This window comes from Aulonocara sp. 'chitande type north' Nkhata Bay, linkage group LG20 (genome assembly GCF_057382095.1).
Source record: "Aulonocara sp. 'chitande type north' Nkhata Bay isolate Kocher_YH1m ecotype deep benthic linkage group LG20, A_spYH_male_GT1.1, whole genome shotgun sequence".
Lineage (NCBI taxonomy): Eukaryota > Metazoa > Chordata > Actinopteri > Cichliformes > Cichlidae > Aulonocara > Aulonocara sp. 'chitande type north' Nkhata Bay.
Genome location: NC_141363.1, coordinates 28,073,432 through 28,093,733, shown reverse-complemented (window position 1 = coordinate 28,093,733; position 20,302 = coordinate 28,073,432). Strand labels below are relative to the sequence as shown.

Below are 20,302 nucleotides of genomic sequence, written 5' to 3'. Positions count from 1 at the left end.
TGTGGGGATTTTCCACATATTGAGTAATTCAACATGTAAATGTACATGTCACAGCTTATTGACCAGATCACCTACATCATGTTGAGCCAAGCAGAAGACACGTTTAAAGTATAGTTTGTATTTCTGCAAAAAATATTAGTAATGGAAGAAGCAATTAAAGTTTAAAATTTCTATCATTTTGCAAAATGTATTTTCCAGTGAGTTTTTTTTATTTTTATTTAAAAGTCCAGTTTAAGTTAGTTTTCTGGGTTCTTGTATCTGTATAAGCTTTTATGACATGTTAGAATGGGTGTCAGAATAATCAGCACTAGCTTGCAGTGTAGTTTCTAAATCTACGTTCCATTTTTAGTGATTACGCAAAATCTATTGCAAATATAAATGTTGACTGGTCAGTAACATACAGGCAGTGGCGGTCCACACACACACACACACAACTTATTAAGGATTGTACATTAACATAAAACTGTTGTCGGAACCATACTGTATTTCACCAGAGAAACATACACATATGAAGAGAGACAGATATGCATGGTATGCAAACGGCTACCAAAAAGCCATCATAATTCGTCATACAATGAGAACAGGACAAATCAACAATTAACAATGACTAATTAATATTAAAATCTGTAACATAAGGTATTTTTTTGGAGTTTATTCTGTAACTGTTGCTATTTTTACCAATTCTTCTTGGTGCAACTGTAACCCACATAATTTCCTTAGGGATTAATAAAGTATTCTGACTGATTGTTTCAGGATGAGCTGCCATAATCCAATGACACATCTGCTCACCTGTATCTTTTGCTCGTTTCTCCTCCTTTTCTATTTTTTCTAAACTGAGCACCTGATGGCTTTGAACTTTTCCTGTCCATCTTCCATTGGTTTTAATTTTACACTCCATGAACAGCCATCCCCCAATTCGAGGATCACCACAACATAACCTAACACACCTACACCTTAGTTCACAGATTCACTTTGTCTAAGGTGCATTTCTGGGATTTCACACAACCCAGGATTCAAATCGTGAATACATAATGGGCTTGGATTTACATCATTATGAATGAAATGTGCTCTATTTGAAAGCAGCCCCCCCCCCCCCTCCCCTTTCAACGGGTTGTGTGTGAGACCTTAAATCATCAAACTGTAAATTATAAATTTTAAATTGTTATTGATCCCTTTACCCCGAGTCCTAAAGTGTATATTTATTTTCTTACTCTTCTTATATTTATTGTTTTCTTGCTGTAATTGGAGCCTCGTCGTCTTGTCTCTCTATATACTGGACTGTATGTAGCGGAGATGACAATAAAGTTTACTTTGACTTCAGCAGCGAGCAGGCGCACCGAGCAAATTATAAGTCTGTATCATGATGTCTGGTGTTTTCGTGTTTGTTGTTTTGTTTTTATTTTGTTTACTTTGCGAGTTGGTTATTAGACGCTGCTCCAGCCAGTCAGAGAATCCCCCGCCGCCCCGCCCTCTCCTCCCTGTGCCGCAAGCAGCAGGCACCTCGCAAACGGAGGGCGCCCTTACTGCTAGCAAATGGGCAATAGAAAACCGATTGGTGCCTGTACCATTCCCAATATGTGCTGGCTGACGTCGGGGCAGCATGAGTACGAGCATTTTTTTATTTATTTTTTTTGCCGATGCCCGTGATGCCGCCCCCCACCACGATGCCGCTCCGGGCAACCGCCCGTATCAAAAACTGCATACAGGTGACACACACTGAATGTAACGCTTTCAACAAATCCAAACAGACAAACCAACATCGCCCTTGCATGAGGATGCTGAGCATGATAGAAAAGGACAAAATAATTGGTTTTCGTTTGCCCACTTGCTGAGGAGTTGGGTAAAATGCAGACATGTACAGATACATACCCTGTGGTCATAATGAGAGATGAATGTGAATTGTACAGTCTACCCATTCCGGGTACTCCCAGTATTTCATTAACTGAACCTGTTCAACAAGTATGAGTGTTTCTAATCACCGTGTCCAGGCCCATCAAAAGAACTACAGGTCCCATCAGGTATACTTCTGCTGTGGTTGGCCCCCTGCCCCTAGAAGCTCTAAGGACCAGCAGGGGGAGCCGTGCAGCTCCAGAGAGCTCAGCTCTGCCTTGGAGCAGCATGTGAACCATGTAATTATACACGTAATGTTATATAAATGACAGTGACTTGACTTTGGTTAACACAAAAGGCCTATATTCAGGCATTTTCACAGTTCATGCTTGAGGTCTATTTGTTCACTTATAATAAAATAAACACATTTAAATGGGCCAAATATATTATTTGAATGTCTAAATATACGATATGGGTAAGATAATGTTGCTGAAAAAGATGTTTAATGTGTTTATGTAGATTAGTGGTCTCAGTAAATAGTTTCCTTCCCACACGCATTGATGTTTGCAGTGTTTTCTCTGACAACTGTAAAATACCTCTACAGCATGCTTGACTTTCACACTCAGTGTGTCCAACATGCTAACGTGTGTTAGCATGAGAATAGTGGTGTTTTCACTGTTATGTCTATTTTCTAAATAAAGGGAGCAATGTACTTAACATAGAGGAGAGAAACTGAAACACAAGTTTTGGTCCTGTAACGTTAGTATGGTATATTTAATGATATTATTTAAATATTTGAAAGCAGAACGGGAGGCAGAGTCTTAAGCTTTCAGCCCCCTCTTCTGTGGAACGAGCTTCCAGTTTGGATTCGGGAGACAGACACCCTGTCCCTGAACCCTGGTTCAGCTAAAGGTTTCTTCTAGTTTAAAGGAAGATTTTCTTTCCACTATTGCAAAGGTGCTTGAACAGAGGTGGCCATCTGGCTGTATTAATAAAGGGTCTTTACCTTAGGATACAAAATGGCTTGAGATCACTGTTGCTGTGATTTGGCACTGTATAAATAAGACTGAATTGGAAAATGAGTGATGGAGATCTAGCACTTCTATTTTTTGAATGTTTAATTAAAGTATTAATGTTTGGAATAGTTAGAGCTTTGTCATCATGGAGCTGAACAACATGTGTGTGGTTAGATTTAGGCACCAAAATAATTGGATAGGTTTCCCAGAGATTATAGTTGAGGGTAAAATCCATTTTTCAATATAAACCAAAGGCTAAGAAGACTAACTTCTTTTCAACAAGATTCTTCGTCTATGCTTTTTACTTGAATTGAAGGAAAAACATTTAAAAGCATTGGAGACTCTCCAAAGATATTCTGCAGGCAGAGCGGGAACATCGGGAGCGTACAGGGAGACGAAACACTAACATGCATTTGCAGTGAGGCCACACAATGCAGAAGTCAAGCTTCATGTATGTCACATCACATCCAGTGCCATTTTATAGGTATTAATTTAATAACTCAGAAAGACAAAAAAAATCAATTATTAAACTTTGTTAAGTTTCATTTTCTCTGTTTGACACACATGTAAACACATTTGTAGTTCTAACATATTACGTTTGACTAAAGTCTTAATTATTAAACAAAATCAAATGTATATAAAAAAGCACACAACCAAGATTTTCTGTCACCTATCAAACATGAAACAGTCCATCTAATGTTTTATATCATTAACTCCAAAACTGAAAGAGACGTGTGGGCAAAAAGAAAAAAAAGGTTCAAAACTCTATTTCCTGTAATAAATAAGGAGAGGGTTCTATATAGTGATTCCATATACTTAACCCGGCTTTTTTCTGTTACAAAATGACACTTGGTTCATTTTGAATGCCTACTGGGATGTCATTTTTACTAGTGACCAACAGTTTGCTGTGCTACAGATCAAGCCCATGGTAACTCTGTGTGAAAGCCCCTACACTGTGGATTACTGGCTCTAACATTAATGGATGAAATATCTAAAACATGGACAACAGTGGTCCCTACATGAACAAACTTTCAAAGATCAGGGTCATCCCCCCTCAGGGTGTTGAATTCTTCCGGGGCTGAGTACTTGTCAGATCCCTGACCTGCTGTCTGGCGGAAGCCCGCTGCAATCTCATCAAAAGTGCAGCCCTTAGTTTCTGGAACCTTGAAGTAGGTGAAGACGAAGAAGCCGAGCAGCAAGATGGTGAAGATGATGAAGACGTAGGGGCCACAGAGTTGCTGGATTAAAGGGAAAGGCTCAATTCTGTTGTTGTTGCAGACAACAAGCTAATAATTACATTATACATTATACATTTTATATATATATGTGTGTGTGTGTGTGTGTGTGTGTGTGTGTGTGTGTGTGTGTGTGTGTGTATGAATTGGAGCTATAGAAATTGAAATACAAATGGTCCGCAAGACACTCACAGAACAGGACTTTCCTAGACCGGTGCTGAGAGTGTATTGCTTGAATACCAAATTTATTTAAAAAAAAAAAAATTGGCTCTTTGTCTTTTAAGGGCAGTCAATTCAAACTGAATTATGAATTCTGATTGGATCTTCTGTTGTTAGAGTGCATATTTACAGAGTTTTTATGTTCACCGGATTATACCTGTAGCCAACTGAATCTGTTGTTGTCTAATCCATGGAGCAAAAGCACTCAGTTGTACAACTGAAAATAGGAGCCCCAAAACAAACAAACAAAATTTTAAATAAAAGCTGTCTTACCTCAATGTACTGGAAGCACATCCCCACTAAGAAGTTGGCAGACCAATTGGAGAAACCAGCAACTGCAATGGCAGCAGGACGGGGCCCTTGGCTGAAGAGTTCAGCCACAATAAACCATGGGATGGGGCCAGGGCCAATTTCAAAAAAGGCTACAAAACTGAAGATGGCCACAATGCTAATGTAAGACATCCACTTTAGCTGGTCCTTAGAGCAAAGCATATCACAGAAAATGATCAGTTTCATGGTCTATTTTTTTTACATGGTCAGATTTTTATTACTCTTGATCTACAGCAGGGGTCCCCAATCCCAGTCCACGAGGGCCGGTGTCCCTGCAGGTTTTAGATCTCACCCTGGGTCAACACACCTGAATCACATGGTTAGTTAATTACCAGGCCTCTGGAGAACTTCAAGACATGTTGAGGAGGTAATTTAGCCTTTAAATCAGCTGTGATGGATCAGGGACACATCTAAAACCTGCAGGGACACCGGCCCTCGTGGTATGGGATTGGGGACCCCTGATCTACAGTAACATTGTAGCACTCCTACCCTTTAATTCAAAAGGCCTGCTTTCAGTAATGGTGACCACAAACACTTACCAACAATGCCATGGCCACGGTTAGAAAAACTGCTGAAACGGCCATTCCCATCAGACCAATGAGGTGAAGGGGTCTCCTGCCCATACGCTCCACCACAAACAACTACAAGACATACAGATGTTACAAAATGACAACATAAACCAAACATAATACCAGTATTCACAGTGGAGGTAATATCAATGGATCATAACTGTAATCCATTAATAAAAAATTTAATATTTAAAATGCCCAAAGGAAACCATCATAAAAACAGTAATATAATCATCTACTGTTCAACAGTACTTAAAAAATCCCCCAAAATATATGGAATAAAACTTAAAACTCATAAAACTCAGTGCAACATGATGTACCCACAACCCACGCAGCCAGTCCAGGCACTGGCAAAGATGGTAGCAGAGCTAGCCTCTATGCAGCAGAGCAGGTGGTGGTGAACCAGCACCAGCTTGAGATGCTACGTTCAGTCCAGTATTCTGTGTTGCTGAGAGGAATATATAGCGTTCTAGTAAGATGCCAAGGGGGTTCACGAGAGCCACAAGTGGACTTGGGCTTCACGCAAACCTTAATTCACCAAACCACAGATAGGACATGTCATGCCTGTGCTGCGCTCAGTGACTCGAGGTCATCGGACACTGACTCCAGCATATAATGACTCCATTATATGTTATAATGTTACACATTAAAAGCACAAGATTGTGCCAGAACTTCTGTGATGCCATATTTCATTTAATAAAATCAGATTTCCTTTCTCTTATTCATTGGGTAGTTTCACTTGGTGTTGGCTCTCTCTGCGACACAGTGTCACTTCCTGTTCCTGTTGCAATGCACAGTGGTGTTTTGTGTTGTTTATCTGTGTAGCCCATTTCATTGAAACTTTTAGATAACATCTTATTTCATATTATCCATCCATCAATCCATCCATCCATCCATCCATTAATCTTCTTCCACTTATCCGGGGCTTGGTAGCGGGGCAGCAGCCTAAGTAGAGAAGCCCAGACCTCCCTCAACCCCAGCCACCTCCTCTAGCTTGTCCGGTGGAACACTAAGGCAGCGGTCCCCAACCCCCGGGCCTCAGACCGGTACCGGTCCGTGAGTCGTTTGGTACCGGGCCGCGAGAGTTGAGGCTCAGGTATGAAATGTATAGTTTTCAGGGTTTTTATCGGTTTTCAGCGTTATTTTGTTATCGTTTTTATCATTTACTCTGTTTTCCTGGGTCTTTTCACGTGTGTTATGAATAAATTTTCTTTTTTTTCGGTACCGGTACTAGTTTTATTTTGTTGTATTTATCCGCGACACCTTAAAGGCCGGTCCATGAAAATATTGTCGGGCATAAACCGGTCCGTGGCGCAAAAAAGGTTGGGGACCGCTGCACTAAGGTGTTCCCTGGCCAGCCGAGAGATATAATCTCTCCAGTGTGTCTTGGGTGTGCACCGGGTCCCGTCCCGGTGAGACATGCCTGGAACACCGCACCCAGGAGGCGCCCAGGAGCAATGTTCCCTCTAAGCTGCGCGCATGCATAATTGCGCACTGGTGGCACGGTCTCTGCGCACAGAAAATCTAACCTGAATTGAAATTAAAATTAATACTTTAACAATTCTGTTTTGCAGTGTTAGTCAGTGAGTGACTGGCTGCTCCAGTATGGGATTAGAACGATGTCACCTTATCCCATAGTCCAGCCAATTATGCGATTCACATTCGTATATAGGCAGCTAATCAACTTCGTCTATGACAGCGTCCTTATGTGCCGACACCGGTGCTTTAGCTAGCAAAGCGGTGTGGCTGATGTGGAGTGAAGCCACGTAAATGACAACGTGTACAACTATTGGAGATGTGAGCAGGACAGACAGAACAATTGACGGAAAATGTGTTGACTTTATACCAGTTTTTAAATTGTGTTGATAGGCCACGTAAAACCAAAGATAAAAATATATGCAATGTTTGGTTTTCTTCCTGAATACTATCATTGTTTATATTTACTGCGGGAAGAAACGGTCAAAGCCAAATCCAAGAAAAACCCCCACCCTTTCCTATTGGTCGTAAAATGTACCATGTCGACCAATCAGAAAATGTTATGGCAACATGGCACATAGTTGTTTAGGGAGGGGGAAGTTTTAGGAGTGACTGCGGTGTTTTGAGATGTGAGAGATTTGCGACATTTAGGGAAAATCTTGTGCAGTTAGTGTGTAGTGTAGTAAATAGTTTTGTTGTGTGTGTCAGAACAATACGGCGACTACTGAATGTTACAGGTGTTACAGGAGTGATACATCTCCTGTTGTCAGGCCTGCAGGTATCAGGCTTTTGATGTTCTCCTTTATCTCATAGTGGACAGAAATTATTTTTGGAGTGACACAAATAATTTGTGTGGCATCAAATTTGATGCAGAACAGCTGATTGTTCTGTAAATAGTTTAAAATGTTTATTTTAAAAAACGCCTTGGCTGCATTTTTAGGTAAACTGCTGCAAAAAACTTTGTTTGCATAACTCAGTTACTTTTTTGAAGAAGTAACTATATAATTAATTGCCCAGCATTGCTCATTATATCTGTATCTATGAAGCGCCTTGAGGCGACGTTTGTTGTGATTTGGCGCTATATAAATAAAATTGAATTGAATTGAATATACTGTATTTTGCAGACAGAGAGCTACAGGACTCTCTCCCAGACCACAGACTCATAATACAAGTCAGAGCTTTATAAAAAAAGAAAGAAAGAAAGAAAGAAAGAAAGAAAGAAAGAAAGAAAGTTTTGTTTTCAAAATTGGAGTTCAAGTTATTTTTACTTGTAATAGTGTTAACATACTACACAGGTCATGAACAAGATTTTTTTTTAATTCTCATTGTAAGTGGACTAAAGCAGTTAATTAAAAGTAGTCTAACATAAATGTAAATGCTGTAATTTGATTATTTTAATAAACCATGTAACTTGGATGGATTCGATGCGGCGTGTCCACAGTGCACACGTCTAATGTTGCTCACAGTGGTCCAAGGGACCGCTCAGGGAGTTAGTTAAATTAGAGGAAACATTGCCCAGGAGGCATCCTTGTCAGATGCCTGAACCACCTCAACTGGCTTCTTTCAATGTGGAGGAGCAGCGGCTCTACTCTGGGCCCCTCTCTGGTGACTGAACTTCTCACCCTATCCCTAAGGGAGAAGTCAGCCACCCTTCAGAATAAGCTCATTTCCGCTGCTTGTATCCGCGATATCATTCTTTCGGTCACTACCCACAGCTCCTGACCATAGGTGAGGGTAGGGGCGTAGATCGACCGGTAAATTGAGGGCTTCGCTTTTACGCTCAGCTCTCTCTTCACCACAACAGACCGGTACAGCATCTGCATCACTGCAGCCGCAGCACCAATCCATCTGTTGATCTCCAGTTCCCTTCTTCCCTTCTTAAAAATGGGGACCACCACCCCGGTCTGCAGTCCAGGGGTACTGCCCCTGACCTCTACACAACATTGCAGGGGCGTGTCAGCCAGGACAGCCCTACAACATTCAGAGCCTTCAGGAACTCAGGGCGGACCTCATGCACACCAGGGGCTCTGCCACTAAGGAGTTGTTTAACTGCCTCAGTGACCTCACCCCCCAAAATTGGCAGGTCACCTCCCTCATCCCCAGACTCTGCTTCCTCCTCGTAAGACATGTCAGTGGGATTGAGGAGGTCCTTCCACCGCCCAACAATTTTCGCAGTCGAAGTCAGTAGCGCTCCACCAGCACTATACGCAGTACCGCATACAGCCTCCTGAGTCGCCTGACGGTTTGCCAGGATCTCTTCGAGGCAGTCTGAAAGTCTTTTTCCATGGCCTCTTCGAACTCCTCCCACACCTGAGTATTTGCTTCAGCCACTGCCGGAGCCACATTCCACTTGTCCTATTGGGCTAGCCAAGCCCAATAGGACTCCTTCGTCAGCCTCGTGGCTCCCTTCACCTCTGGTGTCCACCATTTGGTTCAGGGGTTACAACGACAGGCACCAACCACCTTGCGGCCACAGCACAGTTAGCACAGCCTGCTAGGCGTTCACAGCACACCCTCACTATACGTTTAGGTGCACCGGGTCTGTCCAGTGTTCTCCCCCGTCGTCTAATCCAACTCACCACCAGGTGGTGTTCAGTTGACAGATCAGCCCCTCTCTTTACCCGAGTGTCGAGAACATATGGCCGCAGCTCTGGTGATATGATTACAGAATCGATCATCAACCTGCAGCCTAGAGCGTCCTGGTGCCATGTGCACTTTGGACACTCTTATGTTCGAACATGGTGTTCGTTATGGCCAAACTGTGGTTTGCACAGAAGTGCAATAACAAAACATCACTTGGGTTCAGATCACGCCCCTCCAGTTCTCGCTGTCGTTACCCACGTGAGCATTGAAGTCCCCCATTAGGACAACAGGCAGAGCATCTTCCAGCACCCCACCCAGGGACTCTAAAAAGGCTGGGTACTCTGAGCTGCCACTCAGCGCATAAGCGCAGATGACAGTCAGGACCTGTTCCCCGACCCAAAGGTGCAGGGAACAAACCCTCTCATCCACCGGGAGGAACCCCAACATACAGGCAGTAAGCCAAGGAGATATTAAAATACCAGGGGACTGGTTCCAGAGCCCAAGCCATGCGTTGAGGTGAGCCTGACTATATCTAGCCAGGAACATTCAACCTCACGGACTAACTCAGGCTCCTTCCCCACCAGAGAGGTGACATTCCATGTCCCAAATGCCAGTCTTGGATCAGTCCACCAGGGCCTCCACTCCTGGCCGCTGCCCACCACACAATGCACACGACCCCCTATGGCGCCTCCTGCGGGTGGTGGACTTGCAGGAGGATGGCGCCTTTAAATAACATGTATTTTTATTATTATTGTTATTATTATAGTTTAATCTTCATGTGCCTTATTCAAAGCACACTCTCTGTTGAATCTATCTAATATTCACAGTATTCATTCACTGTGACTTTAGGGATTTGTCAGCTTAGCTTAGTTCATAACCAACTAGCTAGCTGCACTTTCCTGCTCAGTGTGTTACATGTTTAGGTACTCAGCCTTCCTTAGTATAAATGATACATTTAATAAATGTAGCCAGTTTACAGCTCTGGAGGCTAAAAAGAACACCGCGGTATACCAAAATCTTTTCTCTTCCTTAATCATTTTTCCCAGCTATCCACCTGGTATTGGTTTAGGTCTTCCACGAGAATTCCTTCCTCCTGTGTGTTTTTCCAACATTGCTCAGTATTAGCTCTTCATGGGTCTGCTCTTGTACTATTGTTCCCATGCAGCTGGGACTGTACCCTGGATAGGTCTTTGGAGGACAGGCTATTTATTCTTTTGACCTCTGGTATTTTGTTTGGCAGTTTATAGATCCTCAGTTATGTACAGTTATGTATCTTATTCATACAGGACCTGTTTTCTAATGATACTGTTGCACACCTCTGTTAGCCGCCTACCCTCCGACCGAGATTCTCTCATTCTGGAATATAAAATTCCCCTCTCGTCCCTGTAGGCAGTCTATCCTTAAGGCCTGGGTCCTCTACCAGAGGCCTGGGAGCTTGTGCAGTATTTTAGCTGTTCCTAGGATATATATAGGATTTATATATGTATATATACATAGAGCTTATTTTTTTGTTTCAACTTGTTCTTTTGCAACTTACAGAAACAACTGTGAATGCAGTGTTGACCACTCCTGTGCCGATAGTTGCATAGACAGGCTGGGACACGCCTGCTCGCTCAAAGATCATAGTTGAGTAGTAGAACACCTACAGAAGATGACAGACACAAGACACAGGTGCGATACTTGAACTTTATATCTTTCTGTGCATGAATTTCTTCTCTACACCTTGCACTTCAACTCGAATGCACTGTTAATGAATAATGATTTCAAGAACATGAGTTATGACTAATCATTTTAGTAGTAGTAGTAGTACAGTAGTAGTAGCAGTAGTTCATGTTACTAAATAGGATCTCATTACTTAATGGTCGTTAAAGTTATTGTTTAGGTCATTTGTAATCTATGTAGCTTAAGAGATGTAAAACATTTTATCTTATACCCTTTGTTTTATACTCGATGGCATTCACTACAATAGAATGCACAAGTTCTCTTTTGCTCATTTGACTTACAGCATTGATACCAGACAGTTGCTGTGACAGCTGCAGCATGATGGCAACAAAGATGGGCTGGCGGTACACGGGGGAGCGGAAAAGTTCAGGGATGGTCACCTTCTTTTCCTTCATCATCTGCTGGCTCTCCTCCTTCATCTCCTCCATTTCCTCACTCACGTCATCAGTACCCCGTAGTTTAATTAGGACTGGAAGACAATAGTTATTTCTATGATGTTATGTTACAACTGTCTAGCAGTATATTAGATGGTTTTGGCAGAAATTGTGTGGATAAAAGAAGATTTATTTGTGTAACTTGAGATATAGGTGTTGTTTACAATGAGTCTCTATTGTGTATTTGAGTGTCTATGTGTGTATTCTTCTGTGTTTATTCTAATGAATAGCAATTTTTAGTTTTAGACATTGGGAGTCAGGACATTTGAGAACATGCCTGCCTCTTTGTACTGTAATCTATAATCCCCAAATGTTCCTGTTTGATTGCATTTGATTTTTTCGTCGTCTCTCATGACAGTGTGTTCATCTTACCGCCGCGGGCTTTGTTCTCCTCGTTGCAGTTGATGAGGAGGTATCGGGGGCTCTCAGGACAGAGAGGCAACAGGACACATTGCAGCACAGATGGTAGCAGAGTAAAACCCAGTAGGAGGGGCCATAGGGATGCATTCCCCATGATGGATTCAAGCCCAAAAATCTAAACAATGTATACAATAGACTCCTTATTTGAAAGCCCCTTTCAGACTTGGAATATACACAACAGTAAATTAGTAACGACATCAAATGCTTGAAGTGTCAGCATTTATATATTTTTTAAAAATTAAATTCCCCTCTCGTCCCTGCGGGCGGTCTATCCTTCAAACTCGGGTCCTCTACGAGAGGCCGGGGAGCTTGAGGGTCCTGCACAGTATCTTAGCTGTTTCTGGGTCTGTGCTCTTCTGGATAGAGATCTCCAGTGTTGTTCCTGGGATCTGCTGGAGCCACTCGCCGAGCTCGGGAGTGACTGCATGTAGTGCTCTGATTACCACTGGGACCACATCTTCTCCAGCTCTTCTCTGAGCCCTTGGTACTTCTCAAGCTTCTTGTGTTCCTTCTTCTTAATCTTGCTGTCATTTGGTATCTCTACGTCTATCACTACAGCTGTCTTCTTCTGCTTGTCCACTGAGTTCCTGATGAAGGCTTTTAGGGTCCTGTTGATCTTGTATAGTTCCAGGATCCAGGTATGGGGCATCGAGTCATAGGGCTTCTTGTAATCAATCCTGGCAGTGCATAGGTTGGTCAGTCTTGCAGTCTTGGCTGACTGCTCGGTCTACCAGTAGCTGGTATTTTGTGCCTCTGGTATTCTTACCAATTCCTTTCTCTGCCCTGCTAATGTATTGACCCATGTGCCTATCCAGCTTAGCGACTATGATGCCTGACAAGAACCCCCATGTGGTACTGAGGCAGATTATTGGCTGGTAATTGGATGGGACTGGTTTCTTCTGGGGGTATTTGAGGATCAGGACTGTCCGGCCTTCGGTTAGCCGTTCTGAGTGTCTCTCATCCACTAGCAGCTGGTTCATTTCTGCAGCCAGACGCTTGTGGAGTGCAGTCAGCTTCTTCAGCCAGTAGGCGCGAACTATGTCGGGGCCTGGTGCTGTCTGACTCTTCATATTGGAGAATCTTGGGTGTCTGCCAGTGTGATGGTTACTGGACCCTGTTCAGGGAGGTTGCTGTGGTCTTCTCTTAGATCCACTAGCCACTGAGCATTGCTGCTATGTGTTGCGTCCTTCTCCCATATGCTCTTCCAGTATTGTCCCATCTCCAACCTTGGTGGTGCTGTTCTACTGTTTACCTGGAAGTTACTAAAATTATCTACAGTATAGTTGTGTCTTATCCTGTAGAAACTGCAGTGTTGTCAATGCGTTGCCAGGCCTTCACTGCAGCTGCCTTGTTTGTTGGCATCTGTGCCTTCATTTTGTCTTCATTAACTAGAAAGCACAATCTATTGGATTGAAATCAGGTGACTCTCTTGGTCATAGCGAATACAGTTCCTTTGCCTTGAATAACACTTGGGTGGCTTTTGCGGTCTACACTGCGAAACAATGCACGTGGATAATGAATATTTTTACAGCATTTAGCTGAATGTGAGCAGAGTATAGCCCTGTAACACTGGACTCTCCTGTGGTGGTGTGCAGAGTGTACAGAGGCAAAAATCACAAAAAATATGTCATTATCTAGGAACTTATGAAAGTGATTATACGCATTATTAATCAACTGTTACTCAAACTGGTAAATGGTGGGAGTATTTGTGGTTAAAAATGTAAGGCTCTCACCTGTGCCATGAGAATGCCGATCACTACACCAAGCTGATGCAGCGTTCCTAATGCTCCCCGGAGAGATGTGGGTGACATTTCCTCAATGTACATGGGCACAAAACCAGTGGACAGGCCAGAATAGACACCCACAATTAAACGTCCAATAACGAGCATCTCAAAGGAAGCAGCCAATTTGGAGAATCCCATAAATATTGCAGAAATGAATGTAAGCACATTGGCCATGAGCATGGAGTTCCTCCTTTAAAAAAGAATTTACCATAAATGCTCTTTAATAAGAAAACTTTAAAAAAAATTTAATTTTTAAATTTAATTAAAAAAAAAAAATGGATGTATATAGATCTTGTTAGCAACGGAGAGAGTCATACCTGCCAAAGCGGTTAACAAAGAGACCGACAGAAAAGGAGCCAAACATCCCTCCCACAGAGAAGATGGCCACAGAGAGAGACCACAGAGCTGTTAGAGTGGTCTGAGGGATGGGCTCTGAAAACCTGCTGCTCCATGTCTCATTGTAGAAGCTCTCAATGATCTAAAACATAAAACAGTACGCAGTAACAGTCTTATTGTAAGACACATAAAGACAGATTAAAGTAAAGTGAAGTAGCTCTTATGTACACAACAGCACTTTAATCCCAACTTTTGCTTAGTGACCCTTGGTGATTTAATACTTTACGCTCAGGGTGAAATACGAAGACAAATATTGGATACACTGCGTTGTCATTTAATTTCCAGAGTCTAATATTTCCAACTCTTTCAGACTTCATGACTTGGGTGGTCTTTAACTTTCTCTCCAGAACTTTCATCAACAGGTCATATGTAAGAGTAATACAGTCAGTCATTATCCTTCTGATACCATTCTAACTTGGTGAACATGATACCTCATGCGCATGTATGTAGCTACATTCATGTCACGGCCTGCAAAGGCAGACCGTGTGGAGTGTGTGAGGAGGACTAGGTGCAGACACAGACGAGGAGCCAAAACTAAACTTGAACAAAAAGCGAGCCTTTATTTTGGGGTTGAAACTCACAAACATAAAACACAACAAACAAAATGAGGGAAAATCTAAACACACACTGGGAAAACCATGACTTTTACTATGACTGAAACAAGATAATGACTATGAGAACTGTGACATGATGGAGGTAACGCAGAACACAGATACAGAACAAAGGAAGACAGAGGACTTAAACACACACATAAGGTTATTAGGGGAAATGGAGGCACATGGAAAAACAGCTGACAAGAATGAACCTAATGATGCCACAGTGGAAGTGAAACTAAAACAATGAACATGGACCCCAAGACCCCCTCAAAGTAAAACAGGAACCATAAAAAGACGCAGACATGACATGACAGATTAGATACACTAACCAATAAGGGAGACTAAAACACAAGGGTGAGCCACAAGGGGAACCTGATAAACCATGAACTGTAACCTAGGTGTGGCAGAATTTAGCTAGATAAGCTGAAATGAAGAACACAAATGAATAACAAAATACAAAGAAACTCACAAACACTGGGACCCAGTGACAATTTAAAGATGATTTTTCTTCAGCCTTAACCTCCTAAGACCCAAAGTCTTCCACAGCATGCATTTTTAATTTCTTTTTGATATTTGGGCATATTGGGGCCCGATAAATGTAAAAACAAAGAATTACCAGATTATTTTTTTTTTTACCTGATTTTTGTTTCTAAGAAAAATGAGAGCCACAAATGAGGATATTCGTTTAAAATTTCGATAGAACAGTGGCAGTATAATGTCCTTGCAAGTGGATATCAGGCCATTGTAGAGCAAAATTGAGTATTTTGGTCTAAATAACCCAAAATGTGATGTCCAAATATGTGGACGCAGGGTTCTAGGAGGTTAAAGCAGTTCTGGCTAAATGTCAGGTAACTCAGGAGGGGTGCTCTACTCACACTGTATAGTATAGGCACCGCGGACTTCAACCGAGGATCAGTGGTACAGTAAAATCAGTGGTATGGAAGGAATACTTCTTCTTCTTCATTTAATCCTTAGTTATATTTATTATCTGTCTCTCTTGCACAGTTGTAGAATTCTTCCTGTTAAAGAGCGTTTTTCCTTCCCACTGTTGCCAAGTGCTTGCTCAAAGTGGGTTTACTGACCATTGCAGTTTTCTCTGTATTAATGTAGGGTCTTCACCTTACAATATGAAGCACCTTGGGGCAACTGTTGTGTTTTGGTGCTATATGATTGGGATTGAATTCAGTCTGACTTGTTTACAGTGAGTCTTTGTCACCACTTTGTTCAGAATTTTTATGGGTAGAATTTGTAGGTGGAGCCAAGTGGCAGCAGGCTTCTACTTTGGTAGACGCCTTCTACAGGATCTTGTGGCTGCTTTTTGTAGATGACATGGTTCTCTTGCCTTAACCAGGTGGTGGCTTGAAGCAGCGGGAAAGAGAATCAGCACCTCCAAATGTGACTCCATGGTTCTCAGCAGGAAAAGGGTAGAATGCCCACTCAGGGTCGGGAAGTTGTTGGCTCATGTGGAGAAGTTTAAGTATTTCTGGTTCTTGGTCACATGTAAGGGGGGAGGTAATGAGATTCCACACCACTGCAGATTTGAGTGCTTTTCTGGTCTGTTGAGATGAAGAGCGCTGAGTAAAGCTGTCAATTTACCGGTCACTCTATGTCCCTACTCTCACTGATGGCATCAAGCTCTGGGTAATGACCGATAGAATCGGATTGCAGATACACACAGTAAAAATTAGTTTTCTGCAATCAGCGTTAGAGATAAGGTGAGAAGTTCAGTCATTCAGGAGAGACCCAGAGTGTAACATGGTACACTAATGTGCCTGTTTTAATTCATCTCCATATTATTGTGTGAAGTTGCACTGGGTTGGGAGTATGTGTGTGTGTGTGTGTGTGTCACATTTCTGGTGAGCCAATGGCTGTAATGTGGTTGGACTACTAGGCAGGTGTAATTGATTGCACTGATACACTGGTCTACTTATAGCCCACACTACAAACACTGCTGTGTTATTTTGTCTCTCTGTGCAGGTATGTAATGTGATGAAACCGGATATATTTGGGATGGATGGGTTTTGTGCTATGAATTATATAGTGGAGGTGTTATTTTGTCTCTCTGTGCAGGCCAGGGCCTATGATATGCCACAGCTTAAAGGCAGCGGAGTTGCAGAGGCTGGAGTGACCACTGGCTATCTACTTGCAGGGTGGTGGGTCTCAGAGGACAACTGCTAACCCTGTTGAAGTCATCGTGTGGAGTGCAACTGGCATTGTGATTTCATAAAAATGTTCTTTTAAGTCATCGGAGCTTTTCACTATGTGTTAACAGCATTTAACACTGACGCGTTTGTTTGAGATGGGAATGTTTAAGCCACATAAATTAATACATGTGAAAACAGTAAATATACCACATGGATTCAGCTTCAAAACCTTAACTGAAAAAAAAAGAGTTGATCTTCATCAGTGAAACTAACTACTGTATCGCTATTCTAATTCCATTTGTTCTCACACATTTTCAAATATGTATATTTTTTCCTCCTTTACATTCTTCATTCAGACAATGAAACTCTCACATTTTGAGGAGCATTGATGACGCCAGTATTGTAGCCAAACTGAAGCGAGCCAATCACAGCTGTCCCTATTGTGATCATCAGCTGGGGCGTCACCTATTGTTATAAGACAGAAAGAGAAGATTGATAATTACTGTTGGAAGAAGAAAAATCCCTTTTTAATCATGTTACAACCCTCCTAAAACTGTGTGTGGGTAAAAAGATCAAATTTGGAGCTCTCTTGAAGCTATTTTTTATTCTATTAACTTTATCACTTGATAACATTCATTTCTCTCGATCATTTTGATTCATGCAAAAGTTACATTTTCTTTTGATATTTTGTAGTTATGTAGCACTTTATTTCTCTAGCTGCAAAACTCGTTCATGCATCAGCACAGCATTTTCAATATATGCCTTTGCTTTGTCTAAGATTCACACACTCACTGATGGATGGATTGTGGAAACATGGTGTACAGTATCTTGCCCAGGAGCAAGGGATCAAAGCATCAATCTTCCATTTAGAAGAAAACCTGCACTACCTTGACTGGTTAAGTCAGGTTTTACCAGGCTGCTACTCGTTTTCCCGTACTCTCTTGGAAACAGAAATCAGCAACAGCTGATTGCTCTGACTGTTGTGGTACCCAGAATGAGGATCGTAATCCTGGAGGAACTTCATAGCAAACAATGAGATTTCAATCGAGCTGTTTCAGCAAGCATCATCAGGAATGTGAGGTGTATATTTAACAAAATGGACAAACTTAGTGAGCTGATCAAACCCCAGAGAGCACATCAGAGTGACAGAAGTGTTTCATGGAGGACTGAAGTATTGCAGTTAGATGCTGACACTCAGACATGGCTTCAAGACTTTTTAGGTGAACAAAGAGGTTATTTTGGATTATTAGAAGAAATGCAGAAGAATTGCACTGTAGTTCTAATTGAAATATTGTGTAAACTTTGAATGGATGGATGCAGGATGTTTATCGTTGATGGATTAATCCCTGATGCATCGATTGGCATGTGTAAATATATCTATTGATCTGGTTAGTTAAGTAGCAGAGGGGGTGGTTAATCAGGTTCAGCTACTTTGGTGTTAATGAAATTAACAACAGGTGCACTAGAGGGGCAGCACTGAGACAACTCCCAAAATATGAATACATCTGTCCCTCTTCATATTCTCGGACTATTTTTGATTAGTTTTACATTTGCCTAGGGTCAGTGCAACCACTGGTAGCATGAGGAAACCTGGACCCCACAGAGGTTGAACAGGCAGTTCACCTCCTCCAGGATGGTACAAACAAGGCAAACAAGGTTTGCTGTGTCTCCCTGAACAGACTCAAGAGCATACAGGGGAGCTGGACATGTTCATAGAAGGTAAAAACCCATCAGCAGTACTGGTATCTGCCTCTTTCTGCAAGCAGGAACTGGGTGAGTGCTGCCATAGTCCTACAAAATGACCACCAGAAGGCCAGTAATGTCTCCCACCAACCAGTGACTTCAGTGGTGCCCTGTTCTTTTCACTTTGATTTGTTTTCACTGATCTCATCCATCTGTAGGCTGATACTTTTACCTTCCATTTAACAATATGACATCCTGTGTTTCTTGACTTGTTTTCAAAGTGTTATCAGTGTAGATGAAAGCATTGTATCATTGTGTATGTGACAGGGTGAAGGAAAGAAATTAATAATAATAGTAATTATAATGAAGTTTGTTTTATATAGTTTATATTTATTTGTGTGCTTGCTCTTTCATTTGCAGGGCTATAGCTTCTAAGCTAACTATTATTATAGCTAAGCCTGTAATAAAATTAAAGTCTAATCCCTGTCATGTCAGGAGTGCTGCTTCTGCTGTACAGTCAAATACATCAGCATATATAGTACGAATGTACACAGATCCTATGATGTGTAACACAACTTTACACAAAATTGCATGGCATGCTGTATAAAAGTACTTAAATCCTTAAACGCAGACCATCTTAAAAAACTACTAATCCACATATTAATGCATCAATTTTACTTCTTTACTGACAGTTTAAGACTGATCAAACTTTATTATTTCACATAAATTTTGAATCACTTGTTGTAAAACAGTGTTTATGCAAAACATTTGTAAGACAAAGACTAAATTTATCTTCTGTTGCTACTATCTCACGGTGTAATAAGAAAATGGAAGCACTGCTTACAGCTGTAAGAAAAGGAGTAGAAGTCCTGACTGTGCTGCTGAATTTAGGTCAAACACACCATTAAAACATCCTAATTTTTATATCTGAAGTTATTGTTTCACTCACTATGACATGGTGTCTGCTGTGAAAACGTGCTGCCACATAATGGATTAAACACTGGAGCCTTTTAATTGTATTCCGGACCTATTTCTTTTTTCAACAAACAAAATCTTCATCCTGTATGAATCAAGCAGCAGTTACCTTGCCACTGCACTCCATGGCAGCCCACAAAATCCAAAATCCGGATTGTCAGTAATCAGTCAGGTAATTTACTATCTACAATAAAACAGTGCTCATGATGTTGCCTGCTAGACTTGAGTCCTACATCAGTGTAAACAAATCTTTTTCAGTTCCTTCCTCCATTCACCTGCAGCAGTAAGCAGCTTAGTGACGTCAGCACTAAGTGGATCTTAATGAGCTGCTGAGGTCCCAGCAAAGCAGCACTATCATGATGTTGACATCCTAGGGCTGAAGTCTCAGAGCTGTAATACATTCACTGACTGATTTAGTCTTAGATGCATTTAATAAGTTAAAAAATGAAATTATTCACACATTTTTTTCAATGTACATCTTCTTATAGATGATTAAAAAATGTAAATACAAATTAAATTTAAAAAAAAAACCCTAGTGGGGGTTGTCTCTTAAGGGGATTGTTGGCCCACTATTAATCACGAGCCTCGTCACTTGAGCCAAGGAGTGAAAAAGGCGTCTGTAATGATCACCTGAGGTTTCAGGTGAAAACACTGTGAGACCTTGCCTCACCCTGTCATGTGACCTATTAAGGTCAAAACTACACTGTAAGTGGCAGACAGCTGGTGTGGTCAGCCGCCGCGCTGTTCAATGATGGACACTCACAGTGGACACAGAGGAACTCTTTTACTCTTCCATCTGTCTTTTATCTAATTTAGTGAACAGTTCAGATAAAATAGTTACACGTAGATGCTGAAAATGACAGCCTCAGTGTTGAACATACTGTGACTCA

General features: G+C 41.7%; 1 protein-coding gene across 1 annotated transcript; it reads right to left on the bottom strand.

Annotated features, from left to right (window-relative positions):
* Nucleotides 1-1,304: 1,304 nt before the first annotated feature.
* LOC147305836 (solute carrier family 2, facilitated glucose transporter member 1-like) lies at nt 1,305-19,679 on the bottom strand. Its single transcript, XM_086276634.1, has 10 exons — nt 19,522-19,679; nt 17,127-17,219; nt 13,936-14,096; nt 13,568-13,808; nt 11,787-11,949; nt 11,262-11,449; nt 10,796-10,900; nt 5,170-5,271; nt 4,574-4,777; nt 1,305-4,084 (listed from the first exon to the last, which is right to left on the bottom strand). The coding sequence occupies exons 1-10, from the start codon at nt 19,537-19,539 to the stop codon at nt 3,878-3,880; spliced, it is 1,482 nt and encodes a 493-aa protein (XP_086132760.1). The 5' UTR covers nt 19,540-19,679; the 3' UTR covers nt 1,305-3,877.
* Nucleotides 19,680-20,302: the final 623 nt, after the last annotated feature.

Coding starts and splice junctions, on each gene's coding strand:
- LOC147305836 (XM_086276634.1), bottom strand. Junction 13,809..13,935: donor TTTGTTAACCGCTTTGGCAG/GTATGACTCTCT, acceptor TCTTTTTTAAAG/GAGGAACTCCATGCTCATGG. Junction 4,778..5,169: donor CCGTGGCCATGGCATTGTTG/GTAAGTGTTTGT, acceptor CTTTGCTCTAAG/GACCAGCTAAAGTGGATGTC.